The sequence below is a fragment of the Benincasa hispida genome, chromosome 3 (genome assembly GCF_027475165.1).
Source record: "Benincasa hispida cultivar pf3 chromosome 3, pf3_genome.v1.1, whole genome shotgun sequence".
In the NCBI taxonomy this organism is placed as follows: Eukaryota; Viridiplantae; Streptophyta; class Magnoliopsida; order Cucurbitales; family Cucurbitaceae; genus Benincasa; species Benincasa hispida.
The window spans coordinates 6,021,761-6,039,934 of record NC_143480.1 but is presented as its reverse complement, the minus strand read 5'-3'; the positions used below and the strand labels follow the sequence as shown (position 1 = coordinate 6,039,934).

The 18,174-nt window shown below is 30.0% G+C and overlaps 1 protein-coding gene across 1 annotated transcript; it reads left to right on the top strand.

The window, feature by feature from the left end:
• The first annotated feature begins 652 nt into the window (after positions 1-652).
• On the top strand, positions 653-6,410 carry LOC120074333 (two-pore potassium channel 3-like). The gene is made up of 2 exons (XM_039027422.2): positions 653-2,280; positions 5,892-6,410. The coding sequence occupies exons 1-2, from the start codon at positions 1,151-1,153 to the stop codon at positions 6,037-6,039; spliced, it is 1,278 nt and encodes a 425-aa protein (XP_038883350.1). The 5' UTR covers positions 653-1,150; the 3' UTR covers positions 6,040-6,410.
• The last annotated feature ends 11,764 nt before the right edge of the window (positions 6,411-18,174 follow it).

Sequence of the window (18,174 nt, the reverse complement as noted above, 5' to 3'; positions counted from 1 at the left end):
AGTTTATCACGGATAGATTAGTTTATCACTGATAGATTTTGCTATATTTGTAATTCTTTAAAAATGTTACTACACACTTAATTATTATTCCTGAGAGTGTTACCTAATGCAATCACCATTTGAAAATTAAGCCTATAAACACAAATTCTATCTCTAGGTTTCTTTGTTTTGTTATCTACTTTCTACCAATATTTTAAATCAAGCTAAATTTTAAAAATTAAAAAAGAAAATTTAAAAATTTGTTTTTGTTTATAAAATTTATATAAGAATTCTCTTTTACTTAGAAAACGTAAAAATCATGAAAAAAAAAATGAGAAGAAAGAAGTACAACTTTTTTAAAAAACGAAAAAAAAAAAAAAACCGTATAGTTAATAGATCTAAATTTTTAAGTATCTAATAAATTTATAATTTTTTAAAATTAAATAATTTATTAGATATAAATTTGAATTTGAAATCTAATAAAATTTTAAATTTGTCTAATCGGCGAGTGAATTTGGATGTTTGTAGTATAAATAAACGTTGTTACAACCCAAGGCATCAAGTGGAATATAAATTAAAATCCTAAAAATAAAAGTAAAATATAAATTATATATATATATATATATATATATAAAAGGGAGGATTGAAATTTTTAAGCTATTTTTGAAATTGTTAGATAAAAACAAAACCAGAAGGAAGGAGAAAAAAAAGCAAAAAAAGAAAAAGAAAAGGGAGAAGGGAAAAGAAATTCGATTCCCAATCACACATTACACTGTCTTCACAGGTTGGGTTGGCCGATCCGTTGTCAATGAGCAATTCTTTGGCTCTTGAAAATGGCGCGTTAAATGGGACTCTTCTTCCTTTCTTCCTAATCCTTCGTCTTCCTCTGTTTTCTCAGGATGTTTTCTGTTTACTGCCCTCTGTAATGTAATTATGCAACTGGGTTTCCTCCATTTTTCACCCTTTTGAAACCTTTCTGTTTCTGGGTCCCAACGAAAAACTTCCTTCTTCCTAATTAACTCCCATTTGAGCTCTCGCTTTCTCCATTTGACTTGAAATTCATCTTCCCCTGCCTCGGTATCATTTTGACGCCTTCTGTTTCTGCAAAACTATTGGACTCAAGGCTGGTGGTTGCATCTTGTCCTCAGAGGTCAACCATCGCCATATCTCAATGGAGAAAGAGCCTCTTCTTCCATATGTAAGCCCAAGAGGGAAACCGCCTCCTCCACCTGCTCAATTATGTCCACTCCCTGAAAATGATGAAATTACTCTGCCTATGACGCCCACGGAGTTCAAAGACCGCTTGATCTTTGGTCCTTCATCGTCCCCACAAGACGCTTCTCCTATATTCGACGCTTTGACGCTATCTCTTTCCTCTTCCAGACCCTCTGCTTCATCTTCTCTTCAGGACCCATCTACACCTTTGGACCTAAAATCACAATCGCAGTCTCAACAGGCGTGGCTTGTGGATTCCAATTACACATGGCCCAAAAGCAACCTCCATCGCTCCAAAACTGCACCTGCCATGGCGGTCATCAACGATGTCAATCATTCGCAGGAACCCAAGCCACAATTTGGCAAACAATCTATTATCCGCCAAGCTGTTGTTCTTCTAATTGTTTACTTATCATTGGGTGTGTTTATCTATTGGTTAAATCGTGATAAGTTTTCGGCTCACGAGACTCATCCTGTGGTCGATGCATTGTACTTTTGTATTGTAACGATGTGCACTATTGGGTATGGAGATATTACCCCCAATAGTACGGCGACGAAGCTGTTCTCAGTATTGTTTGTGTTGGTGGGATTTGGGTTTATTGATATATTGCTCTCTGGAATGGTCAGTTATATGCTTGATTTGCAGGAGAGTTATTTGTTAAGGAATGTAAAGAGGGGGCTGCAGCGTGAATCCGGGAAATCCTATATAATTGATGTGAAGAAGGGAAGAATGAGGATTAGAATGAAGGTGGCATTGGCCTTGGGTGTTGTGATACTTTGTATAGGAGTTGGAATGAGTGTTATGCATTTTGTTGAGAACCTGGGTTGGCTGGATTCATTTTATCTGTCAGTTATGTCTGTCACAACAGTTGGATATGGTGATCAGGCATTCAAGTCAATGACTGGTCGTATTTTTGCGTCAATCTGGTTGCTTGTATCGACCCTTGCTGTTGCTCGGGCATTTCTTTATTTAGCAGAGGCAAGAGTAGATAAGCGGCATAGGATGATGGCAAAATGGATACTTGGTCAGGATATGACTGTTTCTGAGTTTCTTGCTGCTGATATTGACAACAATGGCTTTGTGAGGTATGTATAAAGATTATTCATTAAAACTCATTTAGAGAAGTAGCTTGAAAAATTGGATTGGATGTTACTGATTCTGATTGCTGACGAGTCTCAATTGCATTGTTTCTTGAATATGCATGAGTATTATTTGTTGCATAAGTTTTATGAAATTTCCCACCTATCTTGGTGTGTTTGATGAGCGAGCCATTGGTTTAAAAAATTACGTCTTAGATGTGCATTCATGGTATCTCTCTTATGAATATGAACCTATCTTAGTGATTCTGTGGGACTTTTCTACTTTTATAGCATCCAACCTTTTTTTCTTTTTTTTTTCTTTTTTTTTTTTTAAAAAAAAGGATACAGAACGTTTCATAGTTAATGATAGAGTTTAATATTATTTATCAACAGTCTTCCGTCTCTCCCAAGTGCAGCAAACTGACATATACAAAACCATACTCCCCATCCCCACCCCATTTCGTCTTTCTCCTTTTGGTATCCTGACTCGAGCCCATTATGCAACTTGTTGACTAGTAGATCTCTTCCTCAAAACTATAAGATTCAACTCCTCTCCCTTTCTCAGGCGGTACCTATAAGATTCAAACCCTCTCCCTTTCCCAGGCGGTACCTCTGGTTGGGTTTTATTTTTATTTTATATTATTTTTTTAAAAAAATTATTTTATAAAATCAACAACTTTCATTGAGAAAAAATGAAAGAATATAAATACAAGGGCATACAAAAAAAAGCCCATAAAAACTCCATTCTAAAAGAAGGGATTCCAACTAAGTAAAATGTTACCAAAAAAGCTTCAAAGCTGAAGCCCAAAGCCACACATGAAATCTCACTAAGGACCACACCTCACAAGGGTCTCTATCCCTACCATTGAACACTTTATTGTTCCTCCCCCCCCAAATATCCCATAACCCTACACATACTCCGCAAACCACAAAAAACGGTCTTTCTCTCTAAAAGGCGGATGGAGGAGGAACTCCCGATCATCGCACAAATGTCCCTTTGGCCAGCAATCCTGACATCATACTCTTGCAGAAAGTGGCTCCACATTGCCTTTGCATACTGACAGTCCCAAAGAAGATGAATCAAGTCTTCCTCCGCCTTCCAACAAAGAATACAGCAGAAAGGCCCTGTTAACGAAGTCATCTTCCTAGCAAGCCCATCTAAAGTGTTCACTCGACCGAGCTAAACTTGCCAAGTGAAGAACCTGATTTTCTTTGATATCTTAATCCTTCAAACCAAATCAAAAACCGATTCCCTAACATGGGAGAGATCCAACAACAACCCGAAGAAAGATTTACCTGATTCCAAACACAAATATCCCTCCTTGCAACCTTAAAAGTGCACTCATCCAATAAAGATAGAAGAGAAGCCACCTCCACTGTTTCCCTATTGGACAAATGACGACGGAACAAAAAGAAAAAGATACAGAGTTTCCGGTCCAAACCAAAAGATCAGAGACCAGCTGATATTTGAAGGAAAACAAATGATAAAGATGAGAAAAGGTATAGCAAAAGGGATTATCAATAAAGCATTGATCTTCCCACCTCTTGTTGATGTTTCTAATGGTCAATCAATAAAGCATGCTATTGATATGTATCTTTTAGATAGAAAGGAAGAAAGTTAAGATTTTTTTATGAAAGGGAAGAGACTTCGGACTTGGCTCAGTTTAAGACTTCCACTTGGTGCATCACCTATACTCTTTGCAATGATGATTCTTTTGTTATTAACTCCAAGTCAACAACTGGAGCGTCTTCATGTAAACTCCATGAACCCCCTTGCTTCCTTTTGATATCATCGTTGAAAAGTTTAGCTTCGTATTAGAAAATAAAAGAATAATCTTTAGTTGACAATTTTCCTGTTTCCAGAGCAATTGTTTGCAATTTTGTTTGGCTGGAACAAGTTTTTACTTCTGTTAGTTATATCATGGATGAAGTAAAAACAAAAGAAGGAAGTTTCAGCTTCAACTTTTGGGAAGTTTCTGGAAAGTTAACTCAAAAGGGGAAAAAATAAAGGATTTGATCTTTTCAATATTGAAATATGAAGTGTTGCACTGTTGCTGTTTGTTCTTGTTTGATTATGATATGAAAAAAAGACTGATAATTCAAACTCGTGTACCTGTAGAGAGTGTATTCAAAGACTATTAGATTTTGCATAGGAAAGTGTTGGGATACCAGTAGGGAAATATTGAAAATTGTCCCGTGGTAATTAGTTGGTAAATTTGTTAGAATTGAATGGTTATACGTGGAGTTAGGGATCAGGAAATTGGCAGATTTTGAGAGAATCTGGATGTCTCAAAGTGCTTAGAACTTCATAAATTTATCTAACATTAATATCGTATTTCCATTAGTTCTGCTTCCCACCAAAAGCAGTATACAATTATTGTCTAGTCAATGGAAGTTATATTGATCAAAGAAAAATTAGAAGAGCCTAGGACTAGGATGTCGTGAAAGCCTCCTCCTCAAACTATTCTAAATAGAAATCAACTCAGTCCAAAGCCTCTCTTTACCAATGTTTGTAGTATAAACTACTTAATACGGCATTTAACTGTTTGGAATAGGTACAAAGGTCTCACGGTCGAACAAAATCTGTGAGTGTAGTTTGTTTGCCTGTAAAGGTTCTGGCTTCTGAATAGCAAATATTTCTTCATTTGATACAAGTTGAAAAGAGACAACTAAAAATCATGATATATATTTCTTTGCCATTAGTCTTCTGGTAGGTCCCCCCTTTTTTCTTTTAGCAAGAAACAATTCTGTTTGAAATAATCAAAAGGAATAAAAGTTCAAGGGATTTGATACCAATTATAAATGTCTATTCTTGGATGTGGGTTAAAGGGGGAGAGTTAGGAAAACTTGAAAACAATAGCTTAAGAGTGGGGTTCTTGTTTTGGTCATTCCGTATTCGGTTTGGTATGTGGAGAAATGGAAATTCTTGAATTCTCTGCTGACAACAAATCTATTTGCTTGGCAACAATAAAAGAGTTTTATCACCTTAGTTTGATGTAACTCAGATGATGGGTTCCTTCTGTACGTGTTTCCAGTGATGACGTTGTTTGTTGTGCACTCCTGCTAAACCTGTTGGAATCTTATTTCATATCTGAATTACCATTATGATTTCACCGAAGTTAACAAGACATGGGACCTTTACATCAACCGTTTTATTATCTTCCGGTTTTACTCTGATTGAAACTCTGCAAGGTGATCTTGATTCATCCAAAATTCTACTTGATTCATGTTTAACCGTGTCTTTTGTTCAATCTGTAATTTGATCTCTAGTTTGGTTTCTACTTCAAGTTTGAGTTCCTTTGTCCAGTAACATCTATGCTAGGCTTTCCTTCCCAATTGTCCTTTCCTGTTCAATTCCCATGTTCTTCTGCCCACTGAAATATCCTAGCTAAGCAGGTTTGGCTGGTATATCCATCGGCATTTAGCTCATTCGGTACAAATATCATGTTGTCAATCAAGTAATATAATTTATTCCCTTTGCCTTTTGATAATTTCCATTTTACTAGCTTTGCAAGCTTCTTTTATGGATGCACAGTATTCCCATTTAGTTTGACATCAAACAGAACATCAAATCTGGGAGAGCTCACATTGGTTATTTTATGTCATCTCTTTTGCAGTAGGTCAGAATATGTGATATACAAACTGAAGGAGATGGGTAAGGTATCAGAGAAAGATGTCATGCAGATATCTAATAACTTTGATAGGCTGGACACTGGCAAATGTGGGAAGATTACACTGGCTGATCTCTTGGAAAGTCATCACTGACATGAAAATACGATTTCTACAAAGGTTCACTCGGCATTTGGACTCAGAAGAACTCGAGTTATGGGCCATCATAAATAGAAAGCAATTTCACTTCCAAGTTGCAGATGTATAAATGAAAGGCATACATCTGGGATGTGCAAAGGAAGCCCTGAAAGAGAGAGTTTGCATTTCCTAGAAGATTTATTGGTGCTCAATTCATCTGATAATTCTGTACAAAGTTTTGATAGCATAGGAAGTATTCTTCTATTGAAACTAAAAGATAATTGTTTAAACTTGTTGAACTGTAATTTGTTTATTGGTTTATATCTTTGTATGTGAGCATGGGATGTTGCTCTTGAATATAAATGTCCATAGCTGCCATTTATCCTTTCCATCTCTTTCTTTTCACACACTTCTTGTGACTCATGTGACTTTCATCTCTCCCTGATTTCAAGCCTTTTTTCCTTCCTTCTCTTTCTCGGATTAAAAACAAGTAAATTTCTTATTGCTTAATTCAGTAATAATTAGTATGTACTTCCTCCTTTGAGGTTAGGAGTTCGATTCCTCATCTCTACCATGGTCGTACTTAAAAACAGTGCAACAAATGTAGAGCATGAGAATTAGAACGTTCAACCTCAAAAAAAAAAAAAAAAAAAGAGAGAGCTTATGCTGATTACTTGTTGTTAGGTTTAAGTTAGCCTCAAATTGTGTATTCATTTATAAATATTATATGATAATTGCAATGAGGCAATTTTTGATTGGTTATGTTTTTGTTTTTATCTCTCTTTATGTAAAACTAAATAATGATTTTGCTTGACTAAATTACATTAGCTGTTCCGACAACTCTTTTGTCACATATATCATTTTGTTAATCAATAATTTTAGTCTTATATAAAACTAACATAATTCAAAGATATATCTTAGCATGTGTTTCATTTTGAATCACAAACTCAAACTTTTCTTCAACCCTCAACATTACATCATCTGTCATGTCAATATCTTTCCCCCCGCAACCTAATGTAAAAAATCCACATTTTTGCTTCTGGCATACCCTTTGGGCAAAGACTTTTTTTTCCACATTATAGAACTTAACAATCATATACATAGTAAGCCCAAGTCATATTTGAAAATCTCATTCGAAGAAATTCAATTTGAAAAAAAAAATCATTTTTTTTTTCTTTTATACCAATCTGATCATATCTCAACTATTAAGACATATATTATTTGATCAAAAGGTCAAAGGTTCAAATCTCCCAATTCTACTTGAACTAAAAAGAAAATACTATCTCCCTCATATAACCGAGCAATCACTATCTTATTAGTAAGAAACTTCAAAGAAACAAACTAGTATGTTTGCACTCTTAATAAATCCATTATAGCTTTCCTTATTTCAACACAAACCATATACTAAAAAATATATAAGATATCCAAATGCAGCCATTCCAATCTCAAATGACTTGACTTGCACCCTTCATTCCAAGTCAATCCTATTTCCCTCACATAATAATCTTCATTGAACAATAATGACGTAAAGCCCTTTTGAAGTCCAAAATTGAGGTTCCCTTTGAGTGGAGGGTGAGGAAAATCAAAAGAGAATCTTGTTTTTATTGCATCTTCTGAAAATGAGAGATTAAAAGGGGAAAAAAAAAAAAAAAGAAAAGAAAAGAAGAGAAGAGAAAAATAGAAGACCAAGTAAACTCATAATCATAATGGAAGTCTTTTGAAATTACTTAGCTGATATTTTTGAATGGATTTGGTGAATTATATTGACAAAAAAAAGGGTCTTTTTCTATAGTTGTTTTTTTTTTTTTTTTTTTAATGCTGCAATTAATAATCTAAAAGTTAGTTTGGTGATAACTTCCAGAACTAATTGAATTGGTAAATGCTAAGCCTTTTTTGTTCTTTTTGACTTTCTAAAGAATCTCCTTTTCAGAAAACCTTTTCACATCTCAAATAACAGGGATTATGACATTACTAAATGAGAGAGAGGGAAATTTTATTTTATTTTTGGCTTTCTCTTTAAATTATTGCGCTTTAATTCTTTAATTAATTGCCCATTTGAATTTTCCTTAGTGGAGTAGATGTGCTTCAATGTTTCTAATTAGGTTTTTTTTTTCCTTTGAGTATGTTACCTCACGTTTACGAGCAAATATTTGATCCGACGGACCTTTAAGGTAAGGTCTCATAGAGACTCGCCACTAACAACACGGAATGGAGATTCTCTATGTTAGGCAGAAATGGTGAATAGAGTAGGAAAACAAAAAAATCTAAAAAACTAAATGAGGACGAGTACGGCGGAGAATGTATTTTTTTTATCCCCATCTTGTTTCTCGTTGCATATATCCATGAATTTATTCATGTGCTTTTCGATTTTTAAAATTTGTACAATACTTTAAGTTATCGAATCGTCAATTTAAAAATAATTCAATTGATTAAGAAATTCACAAAAAAATTATTCGCTTGTCTAATGAACTCTCCGAACGAGTACATATGAATCTTAAGCAACTTTAGAGCTCAGAGAGTTCAACTCTTCCTTGAACTATGTTCTCTTAATGGCTTGTTAAATTTATAGTCTGTTATTATATATATATAAAATAAAATAAATTATTAATGTATTATATCTTCGTCTAAAAACTAAAATCTACCAACTAAAAATAAAATGAAATTATACTCCATTTTTTTTTTAAAAGTAGGTGTCAAATTAACAAAGATGTAAACTTTCTGATTTAATAGACAAAATAGCATTCAACAAAATCAAATGCTCACACACATATATTTAAGGGTATTGCATAACCCAAAATAATAATAATAATAATAAATAGAATAAAATAAACTTCAAGAAATTAGGAAGTGAATATTTAGTTGGATAAATTCATACGTGATATTTTAAGATATAGAGAAAGAAAAATGAAGAAGAAGAAATCCATAAAAGATTTGCTTTTATCTTTTTTTGCCTTATCTTCTAAATTTTAATCATTAATTATTGAGATAAATGTGACTAAATTGCCACATTAAATCAAGTGTTAATTAGAAAACTACTTGTTTTTAATTTCTAATAAATGAATAATTTAACCATTATTTCCCTCATCATCCTCAAATACAATTATCTTTAATGTGTCTTTTTTTTAGTTTAACTAATTAAAGAGAACCTAAATAAATTTTTTTGACGTCATCACTTCAAAACCAAATAATTGTCAACAATGTCAAGCGATTTTGCTTCATATTCACGCTTATCAAATTGATTAAATCATCTTTTCTTAAACATAACGTTTCAATCTTCTTTAAATTGGCAAAATTTTGTTATAATTGAAAAAAAAATTAAAGAATATTCATTTGACTTGTATATTTATATATTCAAATAAAAAATTGAACGTTCTAAAAAATTCATTCCAATAATAGTAATAATAAAACGAAATTAACCATCGGGTTAGGGTCAAGTAAATGCAATTTTTTCCCTCAAAAAGTAAATGCAATTTTTCTATGAATTTTCAAATTTATTATTTAATTTAACCTTCTAGATTTTTTTTTTTCTTTTTAGTAATAACCTTCTAGATTTATGATGTTATGGTCTTACAGTTTATTTAATCCATGTGTTTGTGGGAATATAATACCGATGACGTGGGACTGGTCATGGTGCCATGTCATTTTTCTGATTATCTACTTTTTTTTAATCTAATATTATTTTTTAAAACAAAGTACATAATATATTGAGAAATTATTTGAAATAGTAAAACGGTTGAAAATATTTATAAGATATAACAAAATTTTAGAACTATCAACGATAAATGTTGTTCTTCAATGTCTATCAACATCTATCATTGATAGTTCTAAAATTCTGCTATATTTTATAAATATTTTGGTTTATTTTTCTATATTAAAAATAGTCCTAATATATTCTATACTTTTTCTTCTCTCTTGAGTAACTATTGTTTTTAGTTTTTAAAAATTAAATCTATAAATATCCTTCTACTTCTAAATTCTTTGTATTTACATATTTTTATTAATATTTTCAAAAATTAAATTAAATTTTTAAAAATATATCTTTAAAAACTTGTTTATGTTTTTGGAATTTGGTTAATAATTTGACTCTTCTCGTTGAAGAAAGATACAAACTATGATAAGAAAATGAGAGAAAATATGCTTAATTCTTTTTAAGAAAATATAATTATCAAAATCTTTTTCACCATTGTGGTCTTTGTATCCAGAATTCATAGCTAATGAACTTTAATATATTCCATAGATTTTTAATTAGTTTTATATTTTCTAATTGAATAGAGAAATCAAAATAAACATAACTCAATTGATATAAAATACGTTTTCATCGACCAAAAGTTATTAAATAAATACTAAAATATAACTTTTATATAAGGATCATAATGTAAACTTTAAGAACCAAACTCCTGAAAAAGTAACATTTTAGAATAAAAATAGATAAAAGTTATGAGTACCAAATAGAAAACAAGTATCTGTTTGAAAATGTGTATGAAAAGAGAGAGTTTTGTTGATAATGGGGTGGAAAAGAGGATGTTTTTTAAAACTAAAGAAAGGTTCATTTCTTGATAGTGTAAAATGGAACACTTTTTTTATTTTCTTGTAATAAATTAAAAAGGCAGCAGCAATTTGAGTGGTCAAAAGTACATACATAGTCTTGTTATTCTCAACTACTAACAATACCAAAAAGATAAAAAATGAAAAAAGATAAAAAGATGTATATCCATTTGACAAGTGGATGTAAATATGTGCACCCTTTGTTTTGAATTCTAACATCTCTTTTTATTTTATAATCATAGTTTGTTTTAATTATTATTAATAATAATCTAATTGAATTTAGTAAGATATTATATTATATTCTCGATCAAAAGATCAAAAGTTAACTTCACACTATGAAGTACAGATACTTTACGTGAGCCAAAGAATTCGTATCGGATACTAATATTTCCAGATACTTCCCAGATATGTATTGGCACGCGATTTAACGTATCTATTTCTACGCATATTTTTTTTTAAAGAAGAAAGACAAGCAACTAATCTAATCTTTCCCAATCTGAAACTATGCAACCTATTTAAAAAGCCCACTACTTGAGTCCAAAACTAAAAGGGAAAAAAAACAATGGACCAGACCCTATACTAGAATCATCTAATCTCCATCTTCACATTTGAGTCCTCACAAAATCGACCAAAATATAAACCATTTGGATATCTTCAACAATTCAATGAAGAAGTTCTTTGTTTATCTTCATACTTCTCCCTCTAATCTTCTTCTTCTTTGTAATATGAGTTAGTCACTTTCTTATTGCATTTTTACTAACTATTGTACTTCAACATCTTAGATGTTGCTTCTTTTTTTTTTTTTTTTTGTATTTTAGTGTTTATATTATATTTTGTGCTATTGTTATTAATTTGTATGCTAAATTATCTATATCCTAGATTTTTTTTAAAGAAAAAAAATGTATCTTTAACGTATCAGTATTCTCGTTTTTTAGAAATATATATATTAAAAATATATATATATATATATATATATAAATGATGCATCCTTAGAAATATCCGTATCTTAGTTTTTTAGAAATTGATAAATCGCCATATCCGATCATATCTGTATCGTATAGTCGTATCTGTGTCTGTGCTTCATAGACTTCATAAGTCCTCATATTTGTAAAATGCACATAGGAATTCACAATTTTTTTTATTATATTTTTTAACACCAAAATGAATTAAACTTATAATTATCATTATATGATCTTGACCTAAATTAAAATTCTAAAGGTTGATATACATCTACACATCATATTCGGTCGAGTTATACTTATTTTGATTTATATTTTTTTATTTTTTTTTATTTTTTAATATATGATATTTAATTGAATATATAGTGAATAAGAAGAAAATGTTTAAAAACATAATCGAGTGGCGCATCAGAAAATGTGTTTGACAATTGAGATTGTGACAAGCCAACAAACTAGGTTTGACTTGGTCAGAAAAACAGCAATTATTTTGAAAGTTCAAAGGTTATAAAGTTGGTTTGTCTTGAGACTAACCTAGCTTTTGTTAATTAGCTTTAATTCCCATTCTTTTCTTGTTTCTTTGAAAAAAAGCACATGCAAATTGATCAGATAAAACTTTAAAGTACATGCTTTCATGTACAATTGAATGGACTTTTTAGTGTTTTCCTCTTTATGGTTTACTAAAAGCTTCTTTCAAGATTTGTTGTAAACTTACTATATCTTTTTTTAGTGGTAGATTTTAGTGTTTTGGTAACTAATTTGAGTTTGTTTTTGGGGTTAATTTATTCATTTAAGAAATATTTTATTTTTAACTTCTTTTGCCAATGCGAGCATAACTTGATTAGTTGAGACATATTTTATCAATTAAGAGATTACAAGTTTGAATCTCTTTTGTCTACTTGCTGAATTTGAAAAAATAAATGATAAACTTCCTTGATTATACTATTTTAAAAGGTTTAGTTAATAATAGTTAGGGTTAACTAAATGTTTATTTTCAAATATAGGAAAATGAATCAATAATAGTTAGGGTTAACTAAATGATTGTCATGATAGATACAAATATTAGTCCTATCACGGTATATCACAGATAATGGTGATATTTTTCTATTATTTGTAAATATTTTTAGCAGTTTTGTTATTTAAAATAATTTTCCTTAATTAAAATATAGTTTTGACTTCACTCAGTTGTTTAATTTAATCCTTTATTTTTTTTTAATTGAGTTCGAATAAGTTTTACATTAATTTAATTTTATTATTTCAAACGTTAGTGAAAAGATAATGTGAGTTTTTTAAAGTTATTTAATACTTAAGATCAATATTTAAAATGTTGGTATCGATAGAAATATCAAGATCTTATTTTTATGAAAATTTTTGGAAATTTCGATTTCAATGAATATTTCTAGAAATAAAACAATAAATTTAAATTCGTAAATAAATATTTTATGATTTTTAAACAAGTTAATATGTCTATTATTTATATTATATTTATATTAGAGATATTTTGTTGCTTAATTATTATGTTTCATTGATTTTTTTACTGTATAATGAAAAAAATGATTCACCTCTCATATCGATATAATCTATGAAAACATGGAAATACGAATGAAAATATCGACATGTCCCTAAGATCTTATTAAAGAAACATTTTCCAGCAAGATTTGTTTTTAGAAGGTTAAAGGAAATCAACATCATTATTTCATTAATTTTATAATTTTATGTATCAATTTTTTCCTTATTTTTTAATTCAATTTTAATAGTTGAATAAATTTTAAAACTTAATGAAAATGGAAGGATTGAAATTAATTATTATTATTTTAATTTTCGTGTATAAATCAGAAATATATATAAAAGAGAGTTTTTTCTTAAGAAAAAAGTTTTGTTTCTTAATTATCTTTGTTTGTGTCTATACTTAAGTAACGAAAATAGGCCTTTTATTAATTTCTTTATGTATTATTTCGAAATTCAAATACTAATCCACTAAATATAATACACTTTTTTTTATCAATAGATTTTGACTCTGTAGGGTTATATATGTTATTAGTTTGTGTTGATTTGGTAGTTTTTTTTTTTTTCAAAATTAATATATTTTTCATTTTATTTTGTAAAAAACCGACATATTAATTTGATGGGGATTGATTTGACCAAAATCTAATATGAAACAACTCATTTAAAACATGTTTTAGACTGATTTTAAAATGATCAAATCACTTTTATCCTTTTTAAAATCATTTTAAAACAAATTTTTACTGATTCAAAATAATCAATTTCGATAATATATTTAAAAGTGTAAAAGTTAAGTTAATATAGAACGATTAACTACGTGTTTTTTATTTTTATAATCTAAAAAACACTCCCAAATAACATCAACTATAAAAGTGCATTTGGCATGTGTGATAGAGAATGAATAAAAGAGAGAATATATGGTTTCATTGTGAAATGGATATAAAAAGGTGGAGTCAAACAAATGAAAGAAGAATGAACTATTTTTGTAATTTTTGTCATGTACAAAATAGTGAAGAAGTATATTTTGATTAGATTCCCTTGATAAATAAACTATTTTTTTTCCTTGTCTCTCCAAACATGACACCTATACATTTATTTCAATTTATTATCACACAATAATGGAAGTCTTGAAACTTAACCAAATCTTTGCATGATCTTTATATTTATTTTCCTATTTATTCATTGAAAAGATTTTTTTTAAAAAAAAAAAAAAATCTATCATAACGTGAGAGTCACATCTTAATTTAGCGAGAGAGATCTGAATAATATAATAATTCTTAACTTGCTCAACTTATATTGTGGTTGCAAAAAAATGTAACCTTGTTTTCTAAATTAAATAAATTATATGCAAGTGTTTTTTGTCATGTTGGAGAAATCATCCTCGTTCTAATCTCACTTTGTAAATATTTTTAATATATAAATATAACGAAGGACACTACATATTAATGAGACATGAGCTCTTTTACATCTACCTTAGTATCTTCGTCTCTTATCTTTTAATTACTCTACTGAATTTCATTAAAAAAAAATTACTTTATTAAGAAAATGTCCGACTTATTAAGTTAATATTTGTCCACATGGTTTCAGGACAAGATTGATAAACAAATATGACAAATTAAGATATTGGTATATAATTTGTTGAGAATCTCGCATTAAAAAATTTGAGAACATGCAGTGTTTATATGATAGATTGATTACTCATCTTATTGTCAAATAATTTTGCGATGAAACTGTATGTTTTCTTACATAAATATACTCAAATCTCATCAATAGTAATAATTGTGCTACCAAATTAAATTATTTTAATAATATCCTTCCTTTCACAATACCTTCAAAAGTTGTTTTCTTCTCAATTTCTAGGAGGGGAATGTACCAAATATGGTTAGATTATTATTCCGATTACAAAATCATTCTAAATTTTTAAACTTATTTAAACATAAATTTGAAAATAAAAGATTCAAAGAAAATAAAGTTATATTTCATATTTTTATATAATTATTTGGTAACGTATTTAAAATTTAGTTTCTAATTTAAACAATTATTTAAAATGGATTTGTATTAAATTTATAGATCATAAAAGTAGTTGTAGTTCATTAAATATTAGTTGACAATAAATTATTATTAATTTATTTATGACATGATTTATGTTAGAAAAAAATGTATAGTTATTATTTTGTAATATTATATAATTTATAATACATATTTTAATTTTAAAAAATGAATTAAATTTGTACCATGATGTACAATATTTCTAAATATTTTTATCGGTATTTAATATAATTATGTATTTTAAAATTTAAAATTCAAAATCAGGATCTAGTGAAAATATAAAAATGTTGTTTTCAGAATTTACATTATTTGGATCACATAATTAAAAAAATAGTTTTAAAAACACAATCTAGATTATACCAAACACATATTTGTTGATTTCAATAAATTTAAAAACATAAAATAGAATATGAATAGTCCACCAAACATGGTATTCCTTTATAGAAAACTCATTAGTTGTTATAACTAGGGGTGAACATGTTAGACCGAAAAACCGACATGACCGACCCAAACCGATCAAAATGGAGTCAGACGATCGGAAAATCATACAAAAGCGGTCGGTGTCAATTTTCTGTTTTTAAAACCGATTAAATTTAGGGATCTTCCATTCTTCCATCAGAAGCTGCAGCGCCAGACATCTTCTTCCTCTTCGTTTAGACTTTAGCGATCTTCTTCAGCCATCTTCTTCGTTCAGCGATTGTTCTTCCTTCTATTCCAGCAGTAGTCGTTCAACCATCTTCTTCCTCTTCATTGTGTTGGTCATTCTTCCTTCCATTCCAGCACCCGTCGTTCAACCATCTTCTTTCTTATCGTTATTCGTTCAACTATCTTCTTCCTCTTCGTTCAACCGGTTGTTGCCTGCAGGTCCGTATCATTCTCTTCTTCTTCATTCCATAATTCGTACCGTATAATGCATATAATAAAATAAAATATAAATACCCACTTCGGCCGGTTTAGGTTTGGTGAGTTCTGTTCAATATTGCTAATATAAACACCCACTTTGTTTCGTATAATGCTAATCTCTTTCAATATTTTCTTTTCCAACTAATATGGGTCTTATGAGTTTTTTTTTTCTTCTTAGATGTGTTTACTATTTAGTTCACTTTTAATAAATTTGAGTTGCATAGTCTCTTGTATTGAAAGTTTACATTTTTTGTAACAAATTGGGGATGAGTGTTGGTTGTTGTTCTACTGAGGTGAGGCAATGTACATGAGGATTAGAGGCACTATTACTCCCCTTATTATCTCTTATGAGTCGTTTGTGAAATTTGTTGAGATATTATGTGTTCTGGCATGGATTCCTTATTTGCTCATGTTTCATGCATAAGGTGATAAGGGTATGGGTATCTGAGTTTTTGTAAATACTTTGAGATTTGAGTTTTTGTAAAACTGAAATACTTTGAGTTTTTGTGAATTGTGATACTGACGTCTGACATGGTGTGGTTCAGCTACATGGATTCAACGGATATGGAATTTGATGGAATTGCAATTGATGTTTCAAAAAATGAACGAGATGCAGAAACGGATGCCAATACAAATTTCGTTGATGTTGATTCAGAAAATGAGACATTAGATGATCCAAATCCACTAAAAAGAATGAAGGTTATGAAAAAATCCATGGTTTGGGATCATTTTGAGAGGTTAAAAGGTGATCTTAAAGACCCTCATGCTTAATAAGTACTGTGGAGTTTCCTATGTATGTCATTCTAAACGTAATGGTATTGGGACTATGAAGAATCATTTCGAAAATTGTAAAAAATACCCTTATCAGAAAAAGAGAGATCCAACCCAAATCACATTAGCTTTCAAAACTAAAGACAAAGACAATGTTGAGGATAATACATCACAACTTGTATGTGAGTCATATAGTTTAGAGAGTTGTCGGGAAGCGTCGGTTGAAATGGTAATTGTTGACGAATTGCCATTCAAGTTTGTAAAGGGTAAAGGATTTAAGAAATTTTTCGATAGATTAACATGTGCAAGTAAACCTAGATTTGTTGTTCCGTCTCGGTTTACTGTGGCTAGAGATGTACTTAAGTTGTATGTTAATGAGAAAAAATGTTTGAAAGACATGTTTGTGAACAAAAAATATAGAGTTTATCTCATTACGGATTGTTGGACATGGGGACAAAATATAAATTACATGGTACTAACTGCCCATTTCATAGATTCTGATTGGAGATTACATAAAAGGATACTTAGTTTTTGTCCAATTGAGAATCATAAAGGTGATATTATTGGTAAAACTATTGAAAATAATTTGAAGGATTGGAGCATTGAAAGGGTAATGACTTTGACGCTTGATAATGCAAGTTTGAGTGACACTGCCATTATCTTCTGAAAAGATTCAATAAGGAATTATTGTTTGGTGGAGTATCTATGCATGTTCGTTGTTGTACTCATATATTAAATCTTGTAGTATGTGATGCTTTTAAGGAACATAATGATTGCATTGAAAGGATTTGATATGCTGTACGATTTATAAGATCTTTTCTTACATGTTTTTTGGAATTTAAAAAGTGCATTGAAATTGAAAAATTTTCTTGTATGAGTTATGTGTGTCTTGATGTTCCCACTAAATGAAACTCTACATATTTGATGCTTAAGGCAACTGTGAAGTTTGAAAAGACTTTTGATATATTAGAAGATGAAGATGCTTTTTATAGACACGATTTGTCACCAAATAAGAAAGATTGGACAACAAATGCTAAGATGTTGATTGAGTTTTTAAAGGTCTTTTATGATGTGACGTTAAAAATTTCAGGATATTTGTATACCACTTCAAATATGGCTTTTCATCAGATTACAGTGGTTCAGAATTGTATACGTTTGAATGCTGGTAGTGCAAATGCAATGCTAGTTGGAATGACCAATCACATGAAGGCCAAATTTGATAAGTATTGGGGGAAAATGAAAAAAAAAAAATCTATTGTTGTATGTTGCTATTGTGCTAGATCCTTGAAAAAGCTAAGGTTTGTATCTTTTTGCCTTAAATTTTTTTTTGGGCCAGAGGTTGCCAAATCTATGGGAAATATAGTGGAGCAATGTTATAGACGTCTCTTTCATGAGTACAATACTACTCAGAGTGAGAATGGGAGTG